General features: G+C 42.1%; 1 protein-coding gene across 2 annotated transcripts in view; it reads left to right on the top strand.

Annotated features, from left to right (window-relative positions):
• The window catches only part of UGCG (UDP-glucose ceramide glucosyltransferase), a 143,995-nt gene that overhangs the window by 79,099 nt on the left and 42,249 nt on the right, over positions 1-22,647 (top strand). For both annotated transcript variants that reach the window (XM_029614577.1, XM_029614584.1), the window contains 3 exons: positions 8,073-8,185; positions 10,798-10,976; positions 14,311-14,397. In XM_029614577.1, coding sequence (XP_029470437.1) covers positions 8,073-8,185; positions 10,798-10,976; positions 14,311-14,397 — 379 coding nt within the window. The remainder of the gene's footprint in view (positions 1-8,072; positions 8,186-10,797; positions 10,977-14,310; positions 14,398-22,647) is intronic.

The raw sequence follows: 22,647 nt of genomic DNA, 5'->3' as shown, positions 1-22,647 counted from the left end.
ATCCCCCCTCAGCCGTCTCTTCAAGCTGAAAAGTCCTAACCTCTTTAGTCTTTCCTCATAGGGGAGCTGTTCCATTCCCCCTTATCATTTTGGTTGCCCTTCTCTGTACCTTCTCCATCGCAATTATATCTTTTTTGAGATGCGGCGACCAGAATTGTACACAGTATTCAAGGTGTGATCTCACCATGGAGCGATACAGAGGCATTATGACATTTTCCGTTTTATTTACCATTTTGATGCCCAATTTTCCAGTCTCACAAGATCTTCCTGCAATTTATCACAATCTGCTGTGATTTAACTACTCTGAATAATTTTGTATTATCTGCAAATTTGATTATCTCACTCGTTGTATTTCTTTCCAGATCTTTTATAAATATATTGAAAAGTAAGGGTCCCAATACAGATCCCTGGGGCACTCCACTGCCTACTCCCTTCCACTGAGAAAATTGTCCATTTTAATCCTACTCTGTTTCCTCTCTTTTAACCAGTTTGTAATCCACGAAAGGACATCGCCATCTATCCCATGACTTTTTACTTTTCCTAGAAGCCTCTCATGAGGAACTTTGTCAAACGCCTTCTGAAAATCTAAGTACACTACATCTACCGGTTCACCTTTATCCACATGTTTATTAACTCCTTCAAAAAAGTGAAGAAGATTTGTGAGGCAAGACTTGCCTTGGGTAAAGCCATGCTGATTTTGTTCCATTAAATGATGTCTTTCTATATGTTCTGTGATTTTGATGTTTAGAACACTTTCCACTATTTTTCCTGGCACTGAATTGAGGCTAACCGGTCTGTAGTTTCCCAGATTGCCCCTGGAACCCTTTTTAAATATTGGGGTTACATTAGCTATCCTCCAGTATTCAGGTACAATGAATGATTTTAATGATAGTAAACATTTGTAACCTAATAGGTCTGAAATTTCATTTTTTAGTTCCTTCAGAACTCTGGGGTGTATACATCTGGTTCAGGTGATTTACTACTCTTCAGTTTGTCAATCAGGTCTACCACATCTTCTAAGTTCACCGTGATTTGGTTCAGTCCATCTGAATCATTACCCATGAAAAGCTTCTCCAGTACGGGTACCTCCCCAACATCCTCTTCAGTAAACACCAAAGCAAAGAAATCATTTAATCTTTCCGTGATGGCCTTATCTTCTCTAAGTGCCCCTTTAACCCCTCGATCATCTAACGGTTCAACTGACTCCCTCACAGGTTTTCTGCTTTGGTTATATTTTTAAAAGTTTTTACTGTGAGTTTTTGCCTCTACGGCCAAATTCTTTACAAATTCTCTCTTAGCCTGTCTTATCAATGTCTTACATTTAACTTGCCAATGTTTATGCATTATCCTATTTTCTTCTGTTGGATCTTTCTTCCAATTTTTGAATGAAGATCTTTTTGGCTAAAATAGCTTCTTTCACCTCCCCTTTTAACCATGCCGGTAATCGTTTTGCCACCTTCCTACCTTTTAGTGTGTGGAATACATCTGGACTGTGCTTCTAGGATGGTATTTTTTAACAATGACCACGCCTCTTGCACACTTTTTACTTTTTTAGCTGCTCCTTTTAGTTTTTTCTAAGTATTTTTCTCATTTTATCAAAGCTTCCCTTTTGAAAGTTTAGCATGAGAGCTGTGGATTTGCTTACTGTGTCCCCCTTCCAGTCATTAATTCAAATTTGATCATATTATGATCACTTTTGTGAAGCGGCCCCACCACCGTTACCTCTCTCACCAAATCCTGTGCTCTACTGAAAATTAGATCTAAAATTGCTCCCTCTCTCGTCTGTTCCTGAACCAGTTGCTCCATAAAGCTATCATTTATTCCATCCAGGAACTGTATCTCTCTAGCATGTCCCGATGATACATTTACCCAGTTAATATTGGGGTAATTGAAGTCTAAATGATGGTGTCAGCAAGCCTGTCGTTGTAGTTTATAGCAAAGAAACCCAAGTGGTCTTTTCAATCATTCACCATCATTCTCAAAATTTTATTTACTTCAAAAAAATTTTTTGTATATTTTTATCTTTTCATTAAAATTGTAATAAACCATCAACTGTCGTCCATAAGAGAAATATAGCCAGCAGTCTCTTTGTCAAAATGATAAACACAGCACTACAGGGCCGGTGTTTCATGGTAACTGCTTCCTTAGGGGCATATGAAGATGTTATCACAAGAGTCTTTGCCTGCAGATATTAGAAACAATGCACTTAAGATGGTATAAATCAAAAATTGGAAAAAATACTTATCTGAACACCGGAGGCTACCGTTTCAAAATGGACCAGAAGTTTCTGCTGTCTTCTTTACGGAGGAGAGGAAACGAGGCTGACGTAAATGTCTCGTTATATACTCACGGTGTGTTGTCACACAATGATGTCACTGGAAGGTAAATTGTATGTCAATCATTTGCTGTCAAAATCTTGAACCAATCATTTTCTATTGGAAACTGCATCATAGAAAAACATGTAAATCAAGATCTGTATTAAGACCCTTAGGACTGATGGTGCCGAGTCTGTAAATCCATCTTTGTTCAGATCGCAAAAGTTGTAGTTCACGATCACCGCCGCGCCAGTGCTCTTGTATATGATCAATAGCACAGAAAGATAGATCCTCAAAACTGTGTTCGCGTGCAATATAGTGTGCTACCAAAGGTTTATCGACACGCAAATTCTTAATGTTGGATCGATGTTCAATTATTCGGGTCTTCAATACCCGCTTTGTGTTTCCAATGTACATCAAGTCACGAGGGCAACGAATAAGGTAGATAACCATTGTGGACAAGCACATGTTATATATTTCAGGAAAATAGTGTAACCTGTTTTTAGAACAATTTTGTTAGTTACTGTCATTGAAGATGTACACACAGAACAGAATGAGATCCCATTAAAACATTGTCCTCCGTTGAAAAGCTGGAAAAATCAGAGTGAACCAATAGGTTCTTTAAATTAGGAGCTCCGGAGAAAGTAATCCGTGGAGGAGATTGAAAAATCTCTTGCATTTGCAAAACATGCCAATTTTTAAGAATGGATTGACGAATCACATGGGCTTCTGAGGAAAATGGAAGAATACATGTATAGACAGAAGAATCTTCGGCGAGACGAGAGTGAAAAAGCCATTCTCGATGAGCAAATTTTGCTATTAAATAAGCTTTTCGCACGCAGGAGCGTGGGTATCCTCGTTGTAAAAAACATGCAGACATTCTTCACTTGTATTTCAAAGTCAGCAAGAGTGGTACAAAGATGTCTTAGATGAATAAACTGACTGACGGGCAGATTAGATTTGAAAGTCCGCAGATGAGCACTCTCAAAATGCAGATAGGTATTCAAAAAACTGATTTTCGAAAAATGGAAGTAATAAAACCTGATCCTACCATGGTAATCTGAATATCCAAAAAGGAAATCGAAGTGCATTGAATCTCTGCAGAAAATCTTAAATAAGGGTTGAGCGTGTTTAACCAATCAAGGAAAAATTTAAAACTTTCATTGTCCCCTCTCCAAAGAACACACATCATCAATGTATTGTTTCCATACGATTGTCTGATTCTGAAAAGGATGATGGGTCAAATATTGTTCCTCTAAGTGATCCATGTATAAATTGGCCAGGTGTGGGGCCATGGTTGCCCCCATGGCAGTACCACAGATCTGCTGGTAAAATTTATGATCAAACGCAAAAAAATTATTTCAATGCAATCTGTAGCAAATGTGACAAAATCGCTTGGAATGCAATGACGTGGGGTGATCTATTTGATTTAATAGGACATTGTTTTTTTTCAGCCATGCTTCTGTAATGCATAATATAGTGGCATTTAGTTCCTCTAGCAGATCATTTATAAGTGGGATTTTTGATAGTGATTGAATATTTAATAAAAGGTGCGAGAGCATTAGGCAGGAGATGATTACTGGAGAGTTGTTACTTGGGATAGATCAGGTTTGCAGTATTTCTTCCATGTCCTGTGATTTCAAAGCAGTGGGCTTGCTCCATTATGAGATCTGTTTGGTAGGGTCTATAGTTAAAGAACTCTTTAGGGGCGCACAAAGGGGCAAGCTCCTTTGTCATGTTTCTTCTCACGTGCACCAAGAGTGCAAGTGCTGCCACCATTGCTGACGCTCCTACGAGGATGCTGGGGTTGGTGGTAGGCAGGCCTCCTGTAATGGGTGGGCAGGGGGAGGGCCTCACTTCCTGATGCTGGTCTCTGCTCTCACCTTGCGGGGGGGGGTGCATCCCGCACACTATTTTATTTTTTTTTTGATTCCTCGGTGCTGGCAGATTCGGCCTGGGTGGCCACACTCTTCTCCACCGCTGCCGCTCCTACAAGGACGCCGGGATTGTTGGTGGGCGGTTGGTTTATCACCATCCAAAACAATAGTGCCTATGGCACTGTTTACTTTTTCCCTTTTGTTTGAGGCAGCCTGTAGCTTAGGAGTCCTTGTATTTGAGAACTGCCATCCTTCTGTCCATTAGAGAATCACTGTTTTAAGTAAGTAATTCTTTCTCTGAGGCAGTTTTTATGAAATCCTCACGAAATCCTCCTGCCTCCCCTTAGAGTTGGTTTCCCAAAATCTTAGCATTATTTTTTTTCAATTATTTCTTTATTAGGATTTTCAGTTATTCTACCAAACATAATTACAAAATAAATTTAAGAAATATTGTTACACAACATCCAATAAACAATTCGATAATGAATATCCAATAATCTTCTATGTTGGACAAGAAAAATAACTGGGGGATCATACACATAAGATCTCTCAATAACAATTAATAAAGAGAGAGAGAGTGCTACAATCTTTTCCTTGGCCTTATTTAAAGTTATTATTAGGTTCTGTTTGTCTCAGTTTTATCAACTAGGAATGTCTCCAAATGTGTGGGGTCTGAGAATATAAATTTATTTCCCTGAAAATTAATGTAACACTTTGAGGGAAACTTTAAATAAAATGTTGCCCCAATCCCTAGGGCTTTACTTTTCAGGGCTAGCAATTGTCTTCTATGGGCCTGTGTAGGCCTAGAGACATCAAGAAATAAATATACTCTTTTCCCACAAATGGAGCAATCTTTGTTTCTAAAGAACTTCTCAAATACTTCATCTTTTTCTCTCTCGAGAGAAAAGGAAACAAATAATGTAGTTCTTTTATTTATAATATCCAGTGATTCCTCCAAAAAGGATGAAATCCCTGGGCTTTTCTCTATCAGAAACTTCCTAAACATTTCATATGGTGACAGTAGTCTTGTTATTGGAAAATTAACCAGGTGTAGATTTTTAATCTGCAACATATTTTCTACATTTTCTAACTCTGAGTGCAATGACAAACTGTCTACTATATGCATACTTTCAGCATTTTGAATATTCTGTATATTACCAGTTACAGTTGTTTCTAAATCTAATAATCTTTTCCCTTGTTCTTCAGTTGAACTTTTATTAGCATTTACTAGAGAAGTAAGGGATTCATTTACTTATTTTATTTATTTATTTAATTTTATATACCGACAGCCGTTTGCACATCGTGCCGGTTCACAGATAACTTACAAACCAAAAATATATAGGCAAAGCCTTTACAAGGAACAGTGTGTAACATAAACAATAGTAACAGAGTAAATAATTTGATAACTAAGGGAGGGAGGGGTGGGGGTGATCGCGACCAAGGAGGGGGTGGGGGGGGGGGGTGAAAACAGATACATGAGGAAAAAATATGTACAGGGAATCAATGGGGAAATGATATGTACATAGGCTATATACAAAATTTGTCTAAGCGCATGGCCAACAGTGAGAGAAGTGGGAAGACATTAAAGTCTAATCTGACTAGCATTTTCCACAAGTCTCTCATTGTAATATTGATGGCCCCTTTGGCGCGCGCGGCTTAGGCTGTGCGCCTGCATCTGCTGCGCGCCGCACAGTCGCGCAGTTTTTAAACCTCCCGCGGTCCTGCTAAGATGACGTCAGCTGGCTCGGTCGCAGCTGGTTCCCTTCACAAATGCACTTCACTGTCTGGCGCTTTTCTCCGGGGCAGGCTCAGCAGGTAGGCTTGTCAGGCACTTCTCTCTCCACCACGATCCCCCAAATCTTAGCTTTATTGACTGAGGGTTGCACATTCTCAGTAGAGTATGCTCAAAACTTCTAAAATCTTTGAGATCAAAGTTCAATGCCAGGCTCTGTCAGATGAGGTCACTCATATGTGAGGACAGACATTCTTCTGTCCATCGGAGAACCACTGTTACACCTCCTAGGTGCAGTGGTTGTTGACCTCTCATCTTAGGGTTTGTAAGTTTCATTTTCTCCTCCATTTCCAGAACTGCATACCAGTTCTTCAGTTAATTTCATTGTGACACATCCTCAGGTGGATGAGGTTCTTATCTCTCTCCACCCATTGGTATCTAAGTTCATGAAAGATTGTGGCATTCCAAGCCCTCCAATAACTAAACCTCTAGTTCCTTGGGCCTTCAACATGATTTTGACTCTCTTCATGAAAATACCCTTTGAATCTCTTGAGTCAGTGGAGTTAGTTTCTCACCTGATATTTCTCCTGGTTGTCACCTCAGCACAGAAAATAATCAAATTACAGGCTCTGGTTTTATATTCATCATTTCTGCAGTTTTTTCACAGCAGAGTTCTCAAACTAACACTAAGTTCCTTCTGAAACTGGTATCTTCATTCCATATTAACCAAGCTATAATGCTGTTGACTTTGAGATGCATGCCCACAAAAGAGAATGTGTTGCTCACTGTGTGGATTTCGAGAGAGCTCTAACATTATTGAAAGAGGATTTAATTTCACCATTAACATTCTCAACTATTAATGTTCTTTAATCTTAATAAATTGGGAATGGTAGTTACCAAAAGAACTTTGTCTAATTAACTGGCAGACTGTACAGCACACTGTTATGCTCTGGCTGATTATAGACTTTAAGGCTTATCAAGTGAGAGCACCATGGCAGCTTCAGTGGCTCATCTGTGGACCATGTCTATTGAAGATTTATGCAAAGTTGCTACTTGGTTGTCTGTTCGCACCTCTGTCCCGTTATTATCTGAACAATAACTTTGGATAAGCAGTTCTGCACAGCCTGTTCACCCAGTAGTCCATGTTTTACTGGTAGGGTCCATGTTGTCTAATGGTTGATCCTCAATGCAAGCCTCAGCTTGGGACACCCCATGTTTTATGGCTGATTTCATGCCTGCTTTTCAATAAAGAAAGCAAGTTGCTTAACTGTAAACAGAATTCTCCATAGACAGCAGAATGAATTGGCCATACTTAAGACCTACCCGCCTGTCTGAAAAGTCGATTACTTCACTAACGTTTAAGCTCTGGAAGAGACTGAGATGCTCATGAAATAGCAACTGGGTACATGCTCAGAAAGACGTCAACTGAATTCTCTGTCAGTGCCATCGGATGACAATTGTTATGGCTGATTCAGCCTGCTCTCTACAGAGAACCCTGGTTTCAGGTAAACAGACTTGCTTTATTTAGACTACTTCTGCAATACATAGAAGATCCTATTCAGTAATGTTTTTTATTACATCAAATATTAAGAAAGAAATAACCAATAAATCTTCAATATAAAGACTGTTATATAAATATATTATTGGTAAAGATTTATTTTTTATATTTAAGGACTATATACAAGTGTTTAGGGCCATGCCCATTGACCATCAGATGATAAATGGATTTTTTTTGTCTTTCCTTTATAATACCACCAAGTAGTATTTCAGCAGTTACTCTGCTGACTATGCAGAAAGAAAGAAATATAACAATTTCTTCCATAATTTCTAAGCTGGTTTACAGCAGCAAGTCTTGACCTTGTTTGGAGATCTCTGATGGGCTATCTCAGCCCATGAAATGACCTAAAAGAATTCCATGTGTTTGGTTGTGGAGTCATACAAGACGTTTGGTTGTGGAGTCATACAAGATGTTCGAGATCACTGTGCTTAGAACCGGTCTGAATGTTATTCCTGTGAAGGGTGATAGCTCTGTATTTGAGCAAGCATTCAGCCTAGCCTCTATTTTTTGATTAGCAGAAATTGAAATGTTGCATTGTTTTAAAATTATATTGTGTTTATGAATAATAAACAAGATTGTTTTCTTTGTAGTGAAATCAGATACATTGACTGATATGGCCAACCAGATGACAGACAAAGTAGGTTTGGTCCATGGCCTACCCTATGTGGCAGACAGACAAGGTTTTGCTGCTACTTTAGAACAGGTAAGCATACCATGGGTACCATATAGTCAAAGAGCTGATAAACCTTTTGGAGATGTCCAAATAAAAAATGTAATCTATAGAAGGGAAGAACTCTGGGGAAGAATTTTGGGAGACATCTGTTGGAAGAAAGGACTAGGTCAAGTCAATGGCCATGCTTCTGAATAGGGGTAGTAAAGTAGATGGAGGTCAAATAAGGTTAAGGCAGAGTTTTGAGGCATAAGAGTCAGAGAGGTCATTGGTGTGGAGGTTAAAGTTCCCAAGAATGTGGGAATATGAAAATGGTTCAAGGAAGAATGAGTCAGAAATCACTGAGAAAGGAGGGGGGGGGGGGATTATTAGGAGGTAAATAAACAACACCTGTCTGAAGTAGTGGGGTGAATAGGCAGATGGAGTGGACCTCACAAGAAGAAAATGAGTAGACTGGGGTGGAAGAATGGATTGAAACCTATGGGGGGAGGGGGGAGCAGAAGTACTGGTCCACTGCCATGGCCTACTTTGTGAGGTGTATGGCAGGAAAAATAATCTCCATAACAGAGCAGCAACTGAAACAGAGTCCTCAGGGAAAAGCCTAGTCAAGCTGAAAAGATGGTGTATGAGAGAGAGGACATGAATATAGGCAAGCTTGTTGGAAACAGAGGGAATATGATAAAGGAAATAAGAGGGATGGAGGAGGGGTAAGATTAGATGTGCACAGATGGGGTGAAAATTGACAGCTAGAATTGGGATTTATATCCCCAGGGAAAATGAGCAAGAAAATAAGGAGAAGAGATGTGGAGGGGTGATGAAGATGAGATGGTTGGATAAGAGGAAAAAATTTTGAAGCTTAAGAGCAGTTGACAAGGCAGAAGACAGAATGGCAGTTGAGATAAATATAGAGCATGGGGAGAGCAGATTTGATATTAGTGGTTTTGCAGCAGGGAAGAAGACTAGTGAGAATTAACATCAGGAAGAGTAGATATAGCGGAGCCATAGGAAATAAAGAGTGGGAACAATCTGCTAACATGAGGAAATGCTATGGTGTGCATCTCCTGGACAGCTGGGAGCTCAAGGGTATTGGGGGGGGGGGGGGTCTTCTATGGTAGTTGGGAGAAGGAGGAGAGGAGGAATAGCCTAGTGGTTAGAGCAGTGGACTATGAACCAGGAGACCAGGGTTCAAGTCCTGCTGTCGCTCCTTGTGACCTTGGGCAAGTCACTTTACCCCCCATTGCCTGAATGTAAACTGGTGTGATATCTCAATTGAGATCGGTATATAAAAATAATAAATAAATATGCAGATAGACTGTGTCCTCCCCAGTACCTGTCCAGCTGCTCGGAACACGGGGTGGGAGCTGGTCCAGTTGACCATTGAAGTAGGTGTACTGCAGCCTCCCTAGTATGGAATAAAGAGTATACATTTAAAAATACCATTTTTCTTGAGAGACAATAATATATAAAGTAGAAACAATAAAAATAATTCAAAATCAGTGTGTGAAATAGTAAGTGAACCTCTAGTTTCCTTAGCACAATTAATTGGCTAATTAGATTTGGGTGCTTAAATAATTGGGTACCAAGTAAACCACCCTGCAGAGTAAATCTGCACAATTGAGTTTAGGAATCTCCTATATAAAGATACAAATTGTTTTTTGAGTTTGGTCATTGCCATAAAGATTAGTGGGAACGCGTGCTGAGATCATAAGAAATTGAAAAGGACTTATGAAAGAATAGTTGATCTCTTCTGATTGGGCAGGGATACAAGACCATTTCTAAACATTTGGGGCTCCATCCATTGTCAGACAAGAGTCTAGAAATGGGAAAAGTTGACTATAGTGACTCTGTAGTGGTTATCCTACCAAGATCACTCCAAGAGCAAACAGGAAAATAATCCACAAATTCTCAAAAACCCCAAACTAACATCTAAAGGTCTGCAGGTTTCTCTTGCTGCAGCTGAGGGTTCATGTGTCAACTGTCAGGAAAAAAACTGCATGGGAATAGTACTCATGGGAGGATAGCTAAGAAGAAACCAGTGCTTTCTTAAAAGAACATCAGGTAACCCACAAGACTTATTTTGGCAAAAGCAAATATTGTCTTCCCAGAACCTCATGCCGTCTGTCAAGCACAGTGGTAGAGGTATCGTGGTGTAGGGCTGCTTTACTTTATCAAGAGCTGAACAGCTTGCCGTCTTTGATAGAACCATGAATTCTGCTTTATATCAGAAAATTCTAGAGCATATTGGGCCATTCAACCTTGAGCTGAATATGAGCCAAAAGTGGATCATGTAGCAAAACAATCCTAAAGTTTCAAGTAAATTTACCATAGAATGGCTGAAGAAGATGAGACTTCGTGTTTTGGATTGGCCAAGGCAGTCCTGATCTAAACCCTATTGAAATGTGTCAAGATCTGAAGTGAGCTGTTTATGCAAGGAAGCCTTCAGCTGTCAGAGTTAACAGTTCTCTATGGAAGAATGGGCCAGAATTCTTTGAGGGTGATGTGAGAAACTGATCAAGTTTTGAGTATAAAACTGTGCTAAAATAACCATCCTTCAGATTAACAAACATTTTCTCAGCACTGTACTTCTTTGTATGCTCAGCTTCTGCTCTAAAGTTTAAAAATGACCTAATGCTTTTCTTTTATAGGTATATTTTGGCACATCACATCCAAGGTCTTATATCTCTGCTAATGTGACTGGTGTTAAGTGTGTAACAGGAATGTCTTGCTTAATGCGAAAGGATGTGTTGGACCAAGCTGGAGGGCTTATAGCTTTTGCACAGTATATTGCTGAGGATTATTTCATGGCCAAAGCAATAGCTGACAGGTAAGACAAGTTACTGGAATCTTAATGGAAATTTTTCATAAGCCTCAAAGTTTACTGTATTAAGCAAATTGAAACCTAAATTTGGGGGCAATAGGGGTAATCCTGCAAGATGGATGCCTGAGGGATTTGCTCCAGAGATGTATGTATTTATTTGTGTTTTTTTAATACCAGTATTCATGGGTACATCATATCAGTTTACAGCAAACTTAACGAGTTCCAATAGGACAAGGGGGGAGAGCAAGAGAGGGGGGGAAGGTGCAGGGAGAGGAAGGGTAGGGTAGACATGTATCGTAATATAGGGGGGATCATAAGAGGGGGGGGGCAGGTACAGGAGTAAGCTATGTACAGGGGGGAGGGGAGGGCGAGTGCTATTCAATGTTACAATAAAACAAGTTAAAAATTTAAAACAACTTACAGTGAGCTTAACGAGTTATAATATAACATGGGGGAGGGCAAGGGAGGTGTAGAAGGGGAGGAAAGGCAGGAATTATCACGAAGTTAACGGGTTACAATAATGGGGGGAGAGCAGGAAAGAGGGGGGGAGGAAAGGCAGGGTGGTCATTTATCGTAATAAAGGGGGAGGGGTATCAGGGTAGGGGGAGTAGGCAGGTACAGGAGTAAACCAAGTACAGGGAGGGGGGGAGGGCGAGCACTATTCAGGGTATGCCTGTTTAAAGAGCCATGTCTTAAGTTGGTTTTTTTTTTTTTTTTTTTTTATTTTAAATGTCCTTGATTATAAGTACATTGTTGTAAACCATCTTGATCGATATTTGTATTGGTAAACGGAATATAAATACGTTAAATAAATAAATAATGTCGGACAACTCCACGACAGTGGCCTACATCAACCGTCGGGGGGGAACCAGAAGCCAGCAGGTGTCTCTGGAAATCGACCTCTAATGTCGTGGGCGGAAGTAAACCTCCAGGAGATCTCAGCCGTCCACATCGCCGGGAAGACAACATCACGGCAGACTACCTCAGCAGAGGAAAGTCTAGACCCAGGAGAATGGAAGCTGTCACCCCAGTGTTCCAAATGATAGTGAACAGATAGTGGGGGACACCAGACATGGACCTTCTGGCAAACCGGTCCAACGCCCAAGTACCCAGTTACTTCAGCTGCAGGCGGGAACCTCAGTCCCAGGGGATTGATACCCTGGTACAGACCTGGCCACAGGAGACTCTGTTATACGCCTTCCCGCTGTGGCCCCTATTGGGCGCAATCATCCACAAGATACAGCTACACAGGGGACTAGTACTTCTGGTGGCCCCGGACTGGCCAAGAAGACCGTGGTACGCAGACATGAGAAGACTACTAGCAGGGACCCCCTGCCACTACCTCCACACACAGACCTGCTTCAACAAGGACCGATCCTCCACGAGGATCCAGCTCAATTCTCTCTTACGGCCTGGCCATTGAGAGGGCTCGCCTGAGAGAGAGCGGATACTCGGGGGCTGTAATCGACACCCTACTCCGAGCACCAAGTTCTCCACATCTTTAACGTACATAAGGATTTGGCGAGTATTCGAAGCCTGGTGCGAAGACCACGATATCATACCACGCTCAATTAAAGTTCCCGTGATCCTGGAATTCCTGCAGAACGGGCTATAGAAGGGTCTGTCCCTCAACTCCATCAAGATACAGGTAGCCGCATTGTCATGCTACTGCTCCAAGAGCGAGGCCAACAGCATAGCTTCTCACCCGGACGTTTTACGCTTCCTGAAAGGAGTTAAACACATCCGCCCACCACTAAAGTGGCCGGTACCTCTTTGGAATCTCAACCTGGTCTTGGATTTTCTAGCAGGAGCCTTCTTCAGGCCCCTCCGAGGTCTGTCCCTCATCCTGTTAACTTTAAAGACAGCATTCCTGCTGGCAGTTTGTTCAGCCCGCCGCATTTCGGAACTGCAAGCACTGTCCTGCCGTGAACCATTCCTCAGACTCACCCCGGGAACCATCCAGCTATACACGGTCCCTTCGTTCCTTCCCAAAGTGGTGTCACACTTCCATCTTAACCAAACCATCTCGCTACCATTGCTGGATGAGTTGAATAATTCAGAAGAGGCTCTTAGTCTACGCCACCTCAACATCGGCAGACTCCTATCCAGATACCTGGAAATGTTGGAACCCGTACGAAAAACGGACACCTATTCGTCCTTCACAGCGGGAAGAGACAAGGGGAAGCGGCCTTGCGGGCAACCATAGCCCGCTGGATCAAGGAAGTCATCAAGGCGGCTTACGTAGAAGCGGGCAAGCCACCGCCTTTACAGGTCAAGGCCCATTCTACTAGAGCCCAGGCAGTGTTCTGGGCAGAAACCAGAATGCTGTCACCCGCCAAGATTTGCAGGGCGGCAACATGGTCCTCCATCCACACCTTCTCCAGATTCTACCGCCTGGATGTCCAGGCTCGGGAGGACATGGCATTTGCAAGGGCAGTACTAAGTGGGTCACGGGCAGCCTCCCACCTGGTTCGGGATAAGCTTTTATACATCCCATTGGTCCTGAGTCCATCTGCTACACGCTAGGAAATGGAGAAATTACTTACCTGATAATTTCATTTTCCTTAGTGTAGACAGATGTGCAACAGCATCCCACCCTTGGCTGCTGTTACGCATGGAATTTCGAATGATTCAAGGGTAAGCCATGTTTTCATTCACCTAGGACACCCACCCTACCGGGTGTCGACGCTTCTGGTTGAGTATACTGGCGGTCTCCAGCTATAGCCAATTCAACCAGATCAAGTTATAAAGTTATTCAAGTTAATCAAGTTAGTCAGTCACACATATATCCACAATGCTTTTCGAGGAGAATACTGAAGAGCTGCACTTCCTGCAGGGGTATATGTACTAGGGGCTGACGTCAGATTGAAATCTGATCCGTCTCCAACTGCTATCAGGAGTACACTATACCCATTGGTTCTGAGTCCATCTGTCTACACTAAGGAAAACGAAATTATCAGGTAAGTAATTTCTCCATTATGCACTTGGATGCCCATCCTGCTGTTTGAGAAGAGTCTTGAAGTCATTAAGAGTTAAGGTTCCGGAGGGCCAATTTTACTATCAGAAATAGCATTTTACATTGACTATTTCTGTACATAAATACTTATGCTTGAGTACCTAATATACAAAACTTTGAGGTAGAATGGGTGAGGTGATCTATTAATTTTTAATATAAATTGCCTAGCTAGTAAGTTTCAGAATTTCTTTGCATGCCAAATATATTAAGAAAAGGATTCTTTAGTGATTTACTGTTGACCTTCAAGATTTGTCGTGGATCTGGGTATTTATTCTTACAGATTACCGTTGCAATGTGCTTTTATAATCTTTTTTTAATTTTCAGAGGTTGGAAATTTGCAATGGCCACACAAGTTGCAATGCAAAACTCTGGATCATATTCCATTTCTCAGTTCCAGTCAAGAATGATAAGGTAAATATTTTTTTATATATTGTTGTACTGTGGGGAAAATGACATCTCTCCAGTTCATGGTCATTTATTGATGCTTAATTTTAAGAGCAATCATGTCCTGTTAATGTTCTCTACGTATTTGACAGCATTCTTTTAATATCTGTTCCTCATAATTTTCAAGGCTCTTCACAAAAGGTTAAGCAGACTCAATAATTCGCTCTAAAATGTTTTTATTATATGATTTTGGCTATAAATTGAATCACTTGCGTCTATGTACATTTCTCAAAATGTTTTCATATTCCCAATGGATAAAACAAATGTCCAGTTGCTGAGGCAATATGGCCAAATGGGATACATCTCTATGATATTAATTAAGGGAGCTTAGAAATTCTGGTGGCTCCCTGACAGCCCTGTTCAATTGTTCTTTAGAGGCAAGAGTAATTCTGGAGGAATGGGTATGGGCAGACACCGATCCACTTCACAAAATTGCCAGTAGAGAGGAAATATAGGCCAGTTAGTCTGACCTCAGTAATGGGTAACTTTAATGGAATCATTGCTAAAGAGAGGGCAGTATATTGAATCCAGCAGATTACATGGTCCAAGGTAATATGGTTTTACTAAAGGAAATTCTGTGACCAAAAGCTTATATTGGGGCTGAGTACTAGATATGAAGTACCGAAAGCCTTTGACATGACCCAAGGGTAGGTCCAAAAATGATAAGCTAGGTTATAAACTAGTTTGCTAGCCAACAGAGGATAATAGTAAATGGTGTTCAAGGATAGGGAAGATGTCAGTGGAATGCCTCAGGATCAATCCTGAGATCAACTTTAGTTTCATAAGTATTATTGCAGATGGGGATAGTAGGAAAAATTTGCCTTTGAAAATACAGATCTGTAACAGAGCTGATATTGCAAGATGGAGTGACAAATATGAAAAATGATCTGAGTAATCGAGTGGTCAAGAGTTTAGCAGCTTAGATTTAATGTAAAAAAAAAAAGTGTTGACCCATGCACTTAGGGGTAGATTTTAAAACCCCCAGCGCGCATAAATCCTGGGCCTTACGTGCATTGGGCCAATTTTCAAATGGGCCTGGCTACATGCGAAAACCCTGGGACGCGTATAAGTGCCGGGGCATTAAAAGGGGGTGGGGCTAGATGTGCCCAGCACAGTGGCCATTTGCCACTGTGCCAGGGGATCGCGCACCGGCGCAACTTGCTCCTGCTCCTTTGCAGGAGCAAAAAGTAAAACAAAAATTGGGGTGGGTAGGGGAGGGGGTTGGGAAGTTCCCTCCCAGTCCGCTCCTTAATTGGAGTGGACTGGGAAGGAATTGGGGAAGGCCCCGATGCGTCGCTGCGCGATTTTGCAAAATTAACTGCGCCTTGTGCACGCGCCGACTCAGCATTTTATAACGTGTGTGTCTGTGTGCACGTGCACTTTTTGAAAATCTACCCCTTAAGGTGCAGAAATCAGAGAATAGGGGGTGAAATGCTGATGTATGTATATTTTATTTTTTTCCGTCGATAAACAGGACATTTAGCCATGCATCGTGGGTGATGTCATCCGTGATGTAACGAGGTGGAGCTTACTCTCTTAGCTCGAAGAGCTTTGAAATGCACATGCCCCCAGCGTTCCTGTGCTCCTTGAGCTGTCTCCTCAGTTTTAGTTTTCCACTGTACTTCAGATGGATTTTTCACTCTCTCCAACTCCTCTGGAAACTGAAGCGAAGAAGACTTCAAAAAGAAGAAACAAAATGCCTAAAAACCCAGGATTTAAATACTGCTCCTGCAGGAAGATCATGTTGGTGACCGATGGACATAATTATTGTTGTTTATGTCTCTGTCCCAATCATGACCAGGCTGCAAGTAAGGAGTATGGCAGGATGTCCCTGCGGGCCAGGCGCCAAAGGGCTGAAAAGATGGAGAGGTTGAGGCACTCATATGCCCCCTCTCCAGTTGAAAAAAGGTCCACCAAGTCCTCCCCGGGTAAGCAAAAACCCTGGCCGAGGCTCCATGATGCACGCATTGAGCTTTGGAGAGCCGTGCGCCAAAGACTGCGTCGGCTTCCACACCTCGTGCGTCGAACACCACGCTCAGCCAGACGAATACGACGCATGCATCGTCAAAACATGTCTGTTCCTTCTACTCTGCCTTGCAAGACGCAATCAATGCATGCATCGATCTGTATGACCCACCAAAGAGGACGACGCACCTGACTCATAAACTCAATAAAACCTTCTCAGTCTCAATTAGAGAAGCAATTTTCAAAAACTAAACCACATGATGCACCACAAGTCGTCTTCAAAGACAAAAACACATAACACCTCCATTTGGAGCACCATCATCTTCCAGATCTACTGCTCAGCATACTACATCTTCACGCAGGAGCCGCCACTCTCCCTCGTCTGTATTCTCATACTATAATAGACGAGCCAATGGGAAACTGGGACTCATCACCAGAAATTGTCTCTCTTCCTCACCACTCTAAGAAGAGACCAGGATCTCCACAGCCTGTACTTCCTAAGACCCCTGTCAAGCGGTCGAAAAAATCTGCCATGGTACCTACTCCACCTCAGCGTCCATCGGCTCAGGAGTCTGTCTCAAATCACTACTCTATTACAAAATTTTTTCCAGGGATTGCCATCAAATCCCAACACCACACTGCCAGATCCACAAGATCCTGCAAGTCCACATGTTTTTCCTCCTTATTTTTATTTTATTTATTTATTTAAACGGTTTTATATACCAACAGCCGTTTGCACATCGTGTCAGTTTACAGGTAACTTACAACCAATGTATATATAGGCATAGCCTTTACAAAGAACATTAAACGATGGATAGTAATAACAAAGCAAGGCTAGGTAAATTAGGAAGGAGGGATTCAAAATAGGGGGGACAAAGGTAGGGGCAGGGGGGGGGAGTAAACAATGACACAAAGGGCAAGGATATGTACAGAGTTAAGCGAAAACATTCGTTATATACAAAGTTATGTACACGGTTATATAACCCTGTATATAACACTCGATACAAAGAGGTCATATACAAAATTTATATAACGTACGTTATTTACATGGTTAAGTGGGGTATTTGTCTTTATTGCCAGTTCTTGAGTAGGAGAGGGATGACGGGAGAGGGGGGCTAGAGGAGGCAAGTGTTAGATGTAGGTCCTGGAGGGGGAGGGTTAGTAGGTGAAGATGAGGAGGGGTAGGCTTGAAGGAAAAGCCAGGTTTTAAGTTTCTTTTTGAAGTTGGGAGTGGAGGTTTCGGTGCGTAGATCAAGAGGCATGGAGTTTCAAAGGGTGGGGCCGGCAAGGGAAAGGGCTCTGTTGGTTGTGGAAATAAGTCTAGTAGATTTTATAGAGGGGGAAATTAGGGTTCCCCGGAGGGAGGAACGGGTAGGTCTTGTGGAGGTGAGATGTTACTCCCTTCACCTCAGGGAGTAACATCTCCACGACATTCAAATTCTCCTACATTTTCCACTCATACCATTTCCCCAAATCTCTCTCCACTGTCATCTCCAGGCAGTTTGACAGGCATTCCGTCAGACCCTCCGCAAGATCACCCCCAGCCTCCTTCACCACCGGAAGATCTCACTTATGCTAAATTCCTTGAGCAATTAGGATTAGCTCTTAATATAGAAACACAAAAATACCAGACCCCAGATCTGAAGTGATGGGAATCCTTCAAATATTGGATGTTCCTGTTGAACCAACTGCTCTTCCTCCTCACCAGGTTTTGGAAGCTCTCATGGACAATGCTTGGGATGCTCCGCATCTAACTCCCACCTCCAGAAAGCTAGACCTAAAAAATAGGATGCAGAAAACTTCCTACTATTCCAATGTCCAGATTCCTCACAATTCAATAGTGGTGGAATTGGCGACGAAAAGGGCCAAGAAGAACAGGCTATATTCAGACACACCTCCAGGAAAGGACAATAAACTTTTGGATGATTTTGCTAGAAAGATTTATCAAAACTCAATGCTGAGTTCTCGCATTAACCAACACCAGTTTTATATCATTCAGTACTTATTCAACTGTACTCAACAAATTCAACCCTTACTAGCCACTTCACATGGAGATGCTCCGCTGCCTCAGCCTTTTCAAGACCTACAAGAAGGCCTACGCCACTTGTTGAGAACAGCATACGAAGGGTTTGACACATCTGCTAGGTCATCAGCGACTTCAATATCCGCTAGGCGTCTAGCGTGGCTCCATGCGAGCAGCATAAGAGAAGATATTCATGACAGATTAGCAAATTTGCCATGTAGACTGGACAGTCTCTTTGGGGAAAAACTCAGGGAAACCGTTTCCCAAATAAAAGAGCAAAACATTGCAGTGCAGTCCTTAACATCACCCTTGGACATGCCTTCCACCTCCAGGCGCTACTACAACCAATTAAAAAAAAGATACTACTATAGAAGACCATACCGGTATTACCAACCGTACCAATCAAATTTTAGTCAGCAACCTTTCCAGCAACAAAGACCTCAGTCTCAAATGCAACGTCAAAGACCACATCAAAGATCCCAGAGGCAACAAAAACCACAATCTTCTCAACAACCACCCAAACAATCTTTTTAGATACACTAGCCACAACAACGGAACACACAGGGGGGAGGCTATCCTTGTTTCATCCCCAATGGTCCGAAATTACCACGGACCAATGGGTGCTGAGTATAATCTCGCAAGGTTACAAGCTACGATTCAACTCTTTTCCAACACTTCCCCATCACATTTGTCCCAAGACGACTCAGGTTCAAATTCCCTCTCTGATGAAGGAAATAACACTGCTCCTTCAGCAAAAGGCAATCTGGCTGGTGCCTTTCTCACAAAGGGAACATTTATTTATTTATTTATTTATTTTGAACTTTTTTATACCAACATTCATGTAAAAAATACATATCACATCGGTTTACAATGAAACATGATAATGGATAAAAAAAGCTTTTGTTTCTATTCCCAATACTTCCTCATTCCCAAAAAATCGGGAGGCCTTCGCCCCATCCTGGATCCTGGAGCGCTCAACAAGCATCTCACAAAAAAGAAATTCAAAATGACCTCTCTCAAAACAGTCCTCCCGTTCCTTCAAGCAAACGATTGGATGTGCTCACTAGATCTAAAAGATGCATACACTCACATTCCGATTCTTAAGAGTTTCTGGTGTTACCTTTGTTTTAAAGTTGCGAATCATCACTACCAATACAAGGTACTTCCTTTTGGTCTCTCCTCTGCCCCAAGAGTCTTCACAAAAATGTCTTGCTGCTGTTGTGGCACATTTACGCAAACAGGGAATAAACATATTTCCTTACTTAGATGATTGGCTAATTGTATCTTCCAATGCACAACTCCTACAAAACCAAGTGGAGCACACGCTCCTCTGCCCAGAAAACTTGGGGTGGATAATAAATTACAAAAAATCCCAACTCTATCCCTTCCAAAACATTCAATTCATTGGGGCAATAATTTGAACCCCAATCTCCAGAGCCTTTCTACCCCCAGACAGAATTCAAACATTACGGTTCCTTTCTCAATCTCTCCTATGTCAGAAGGTTGTTACTGTTCGTCAAATACTGGTGCTACTGGGACACATGACCGCAGCAATTCATGTGGTTCAAAACATGCGTCTCCACATATGACGTCTCCAATGGGGTCTGAAATCTCAATGGAGCTAAGTGACTCAGCAAATGTCTCACAAGGTACAAGTTACAAATTACATGCGCAGAGATCCTATGGTGGCTACACCCTTCCATCTTAACCGAAGGAAGTCCACTCCAACAACCACCTCATCAGTTTATCACAACAGATGCATCAGCAAAGGGATGGGGAGCCCATCTCCTACATCTAGAAACCCAAGAAATATGGTCCAAGAGCGAACAATCTCTCCAAATCAATTTGCTGAAACTCAAGGCAATAAACAACTCCCTCCTAGCATTCCAATCATGGATACAGGAGAAGTCAGTAATGATTCACATGGACAATCAGGTAGCAATGTTCTATATGAACAAGCAAGGAGGATCTGGTTCCTTGATACTTTGCAAGGAAGCCGTTCAGATATGGGTGTGGGCGAAACACAATAAAGTTCTCCTTCAAGCATCATACCTGCCAGGTCTTGTGAATACAAGAGCGGACAAACTCAGCAGAGTTTTCCACCCACATGAATGGTCACTGAAACAGACAGAAGCACACTGGGGTACTCCAGAAATAGACCTGTTTGCATCAGAAGAAAACAGGAAAGTAAAGAAATTCTGCTCTCTTCTTCCCAGCATACACAGGACGTCGCAGAATGCTTTCCTGATTCCGTGGGGGGCGGCGGCCTCCTATACGCTTTCCCTCCCATACCTCTAATCTCATGCACAATCCAAAATTGTATAGCGGACAAAGCAGATTTAATCCTCATAGCACCTGCATGGCCGAGACAACCATGGTATGCTATCTTCTTCATCTTTCAATCAATTCTCCAATGACACTGACCAACAACCCCTTTCTCCTTTCTCAGGACAGAGGGAGTCTGATTCACCCCATGCAGTCATCCCTTCACTTGACAGCTTGGAGGTTGAACGGCAAATATTAAACACACTGGATCTCTCCCCAAGCATAGCAGTTCTTATTGCTTCCAGGAAACTTTCCACCAGGAGGAATTACGCATTCAAATGGAAGAGATATTCTAATTGGTGCATCCACAGGAAAACCAACCCCTTTTCTTGTCCTCCAAAAACACTGCTATCCTATCTGCACAGCTTGTCCCTTTCAGGACTAGCAATAACGTCCATCAGAATTCACCTCAGTGCTACAGCAGCTTACCATGCCACGGATGATGGCTGCTCCATCTCGTCTCATCCTCTAATTTCCAAATTTATGAAAGGCTTACTTCGTTTGCACCCGCCCATTAAAAAACCAATAGTTCCATGGGGTATCAGTCTAGTCCTCAAAGCACTAATGAATCCTCCATTTGAACCCATGTCCTCCTCATTCAAGTACCTAACCTGGAAAGTTCTTTTCTTGGTAGCCATCACTTCAGCGAGGAGAATAAGCGAACCACAAGCACTGGTAGTCAACTTTCCATACCTACAGTTTCACCACGATAAAATCTTACTACGAACTCATCCATCTTTTCTACCAAAGGTAGTATCAGCTTTTCACTTAAATGAAACCATCTCTTTACCAGTCTTTTACCCTAAACCACATTCTGACGACCGACAAAGACTTCTTCATACGCTAGACTATAAGAGAGCTTTAGCCTATTACAAAAACAGGACTAATCCAATATGGCTTTCCCCTCAATTGTTTATATCCTTCAACCTGAACAACCCAGGTCAACCAGTTTCTAAGAGAACTCTTTCTAACTGGCTTACAGCTTGCATCCAATACTGCTACTCTAAAAAGTCAATACCTCTTGCCACTCCAGTTAAAGCTCACCAAATCAGGGCAACTGCCGCTTCAATAGCACATATCCAGGGCATGCCTATCCAAGACATCTGCAGGGCAACAACCTGGTCTTCCATTCAAACTTTTACTTCGCACTATTGCCTTGATCAACAATCCGCATCGGATTCCTCATTAGGATCCGCAATTCATCAAACTGTTTCAAAGCCTTTGACGGCTGTCCACGTCCACGTTTCATAGGTTGCAAAAAAAAAACCCCCAAACATTTTTGTCTTCAGCATCATCTCTGCAACCTATGAGCTTGGAACTCCCACAATGCATGGCTAAATGCCCTGCTTATCGACGGGGAAAAAAAGCAAGTTTGCTTACCATAAATGGTGTTTTCCATAGATAGCAGGGCATTTAGCCATGCATTCCTCCCACCTCCCCTCCTGCCTCCCTGGACAGCCATTTTTTAATTTCACCACATACACCAGCACTTTAGCTTGGAAAACCAACTGAGGAGACAGCTCAAGGAGCACAGGAACGCCGGGGGTATGCGCACTTCAAAGCTCTTCGAGCTAAGAGTAAGCTCCGCCTCGTGACATCACAGATGATGTCACCCACGATGCATGGCTAAATTCCCTGCTATCTATGGAAAACACCATTTACGGTAAGCAAACTTGCTTATATTCCGCTTTTCAGCCTTTCAAAGTGGATTACATCTCAAAATGATAAAAACACACAATGCAGCAAGATGGTGGCAAAAGCTAGAGGAATTCTAGGGTATATAGTGATAAGTATAACGAGCAGAAAAAAGGAGATATACATTTGTTCAAATCATTGGTGAAATCTCCTCCTGAGTATTCTCTGATTTTGGAGTCTATAACCCCCTAAAGCAGAGGTTCTCAACT

Source organism: Rhinatrema bivittatum, chromosome 1 (assembly GCF_901001135.1).
Source record: "Rhinatrema bivittatum chromosome 1, aRhiBiv1.1, whole genome shotgun sequence".
NCBI lineage: Eukaryota > Metazoa > Chordata > Amphibia > Gymnophiona > Rhinatrematidae > Rhinatrema > Rhinatrema bivittatum.
This window is presented reverse-complemented; position numbering and strand designations above follow the sequence as displayed.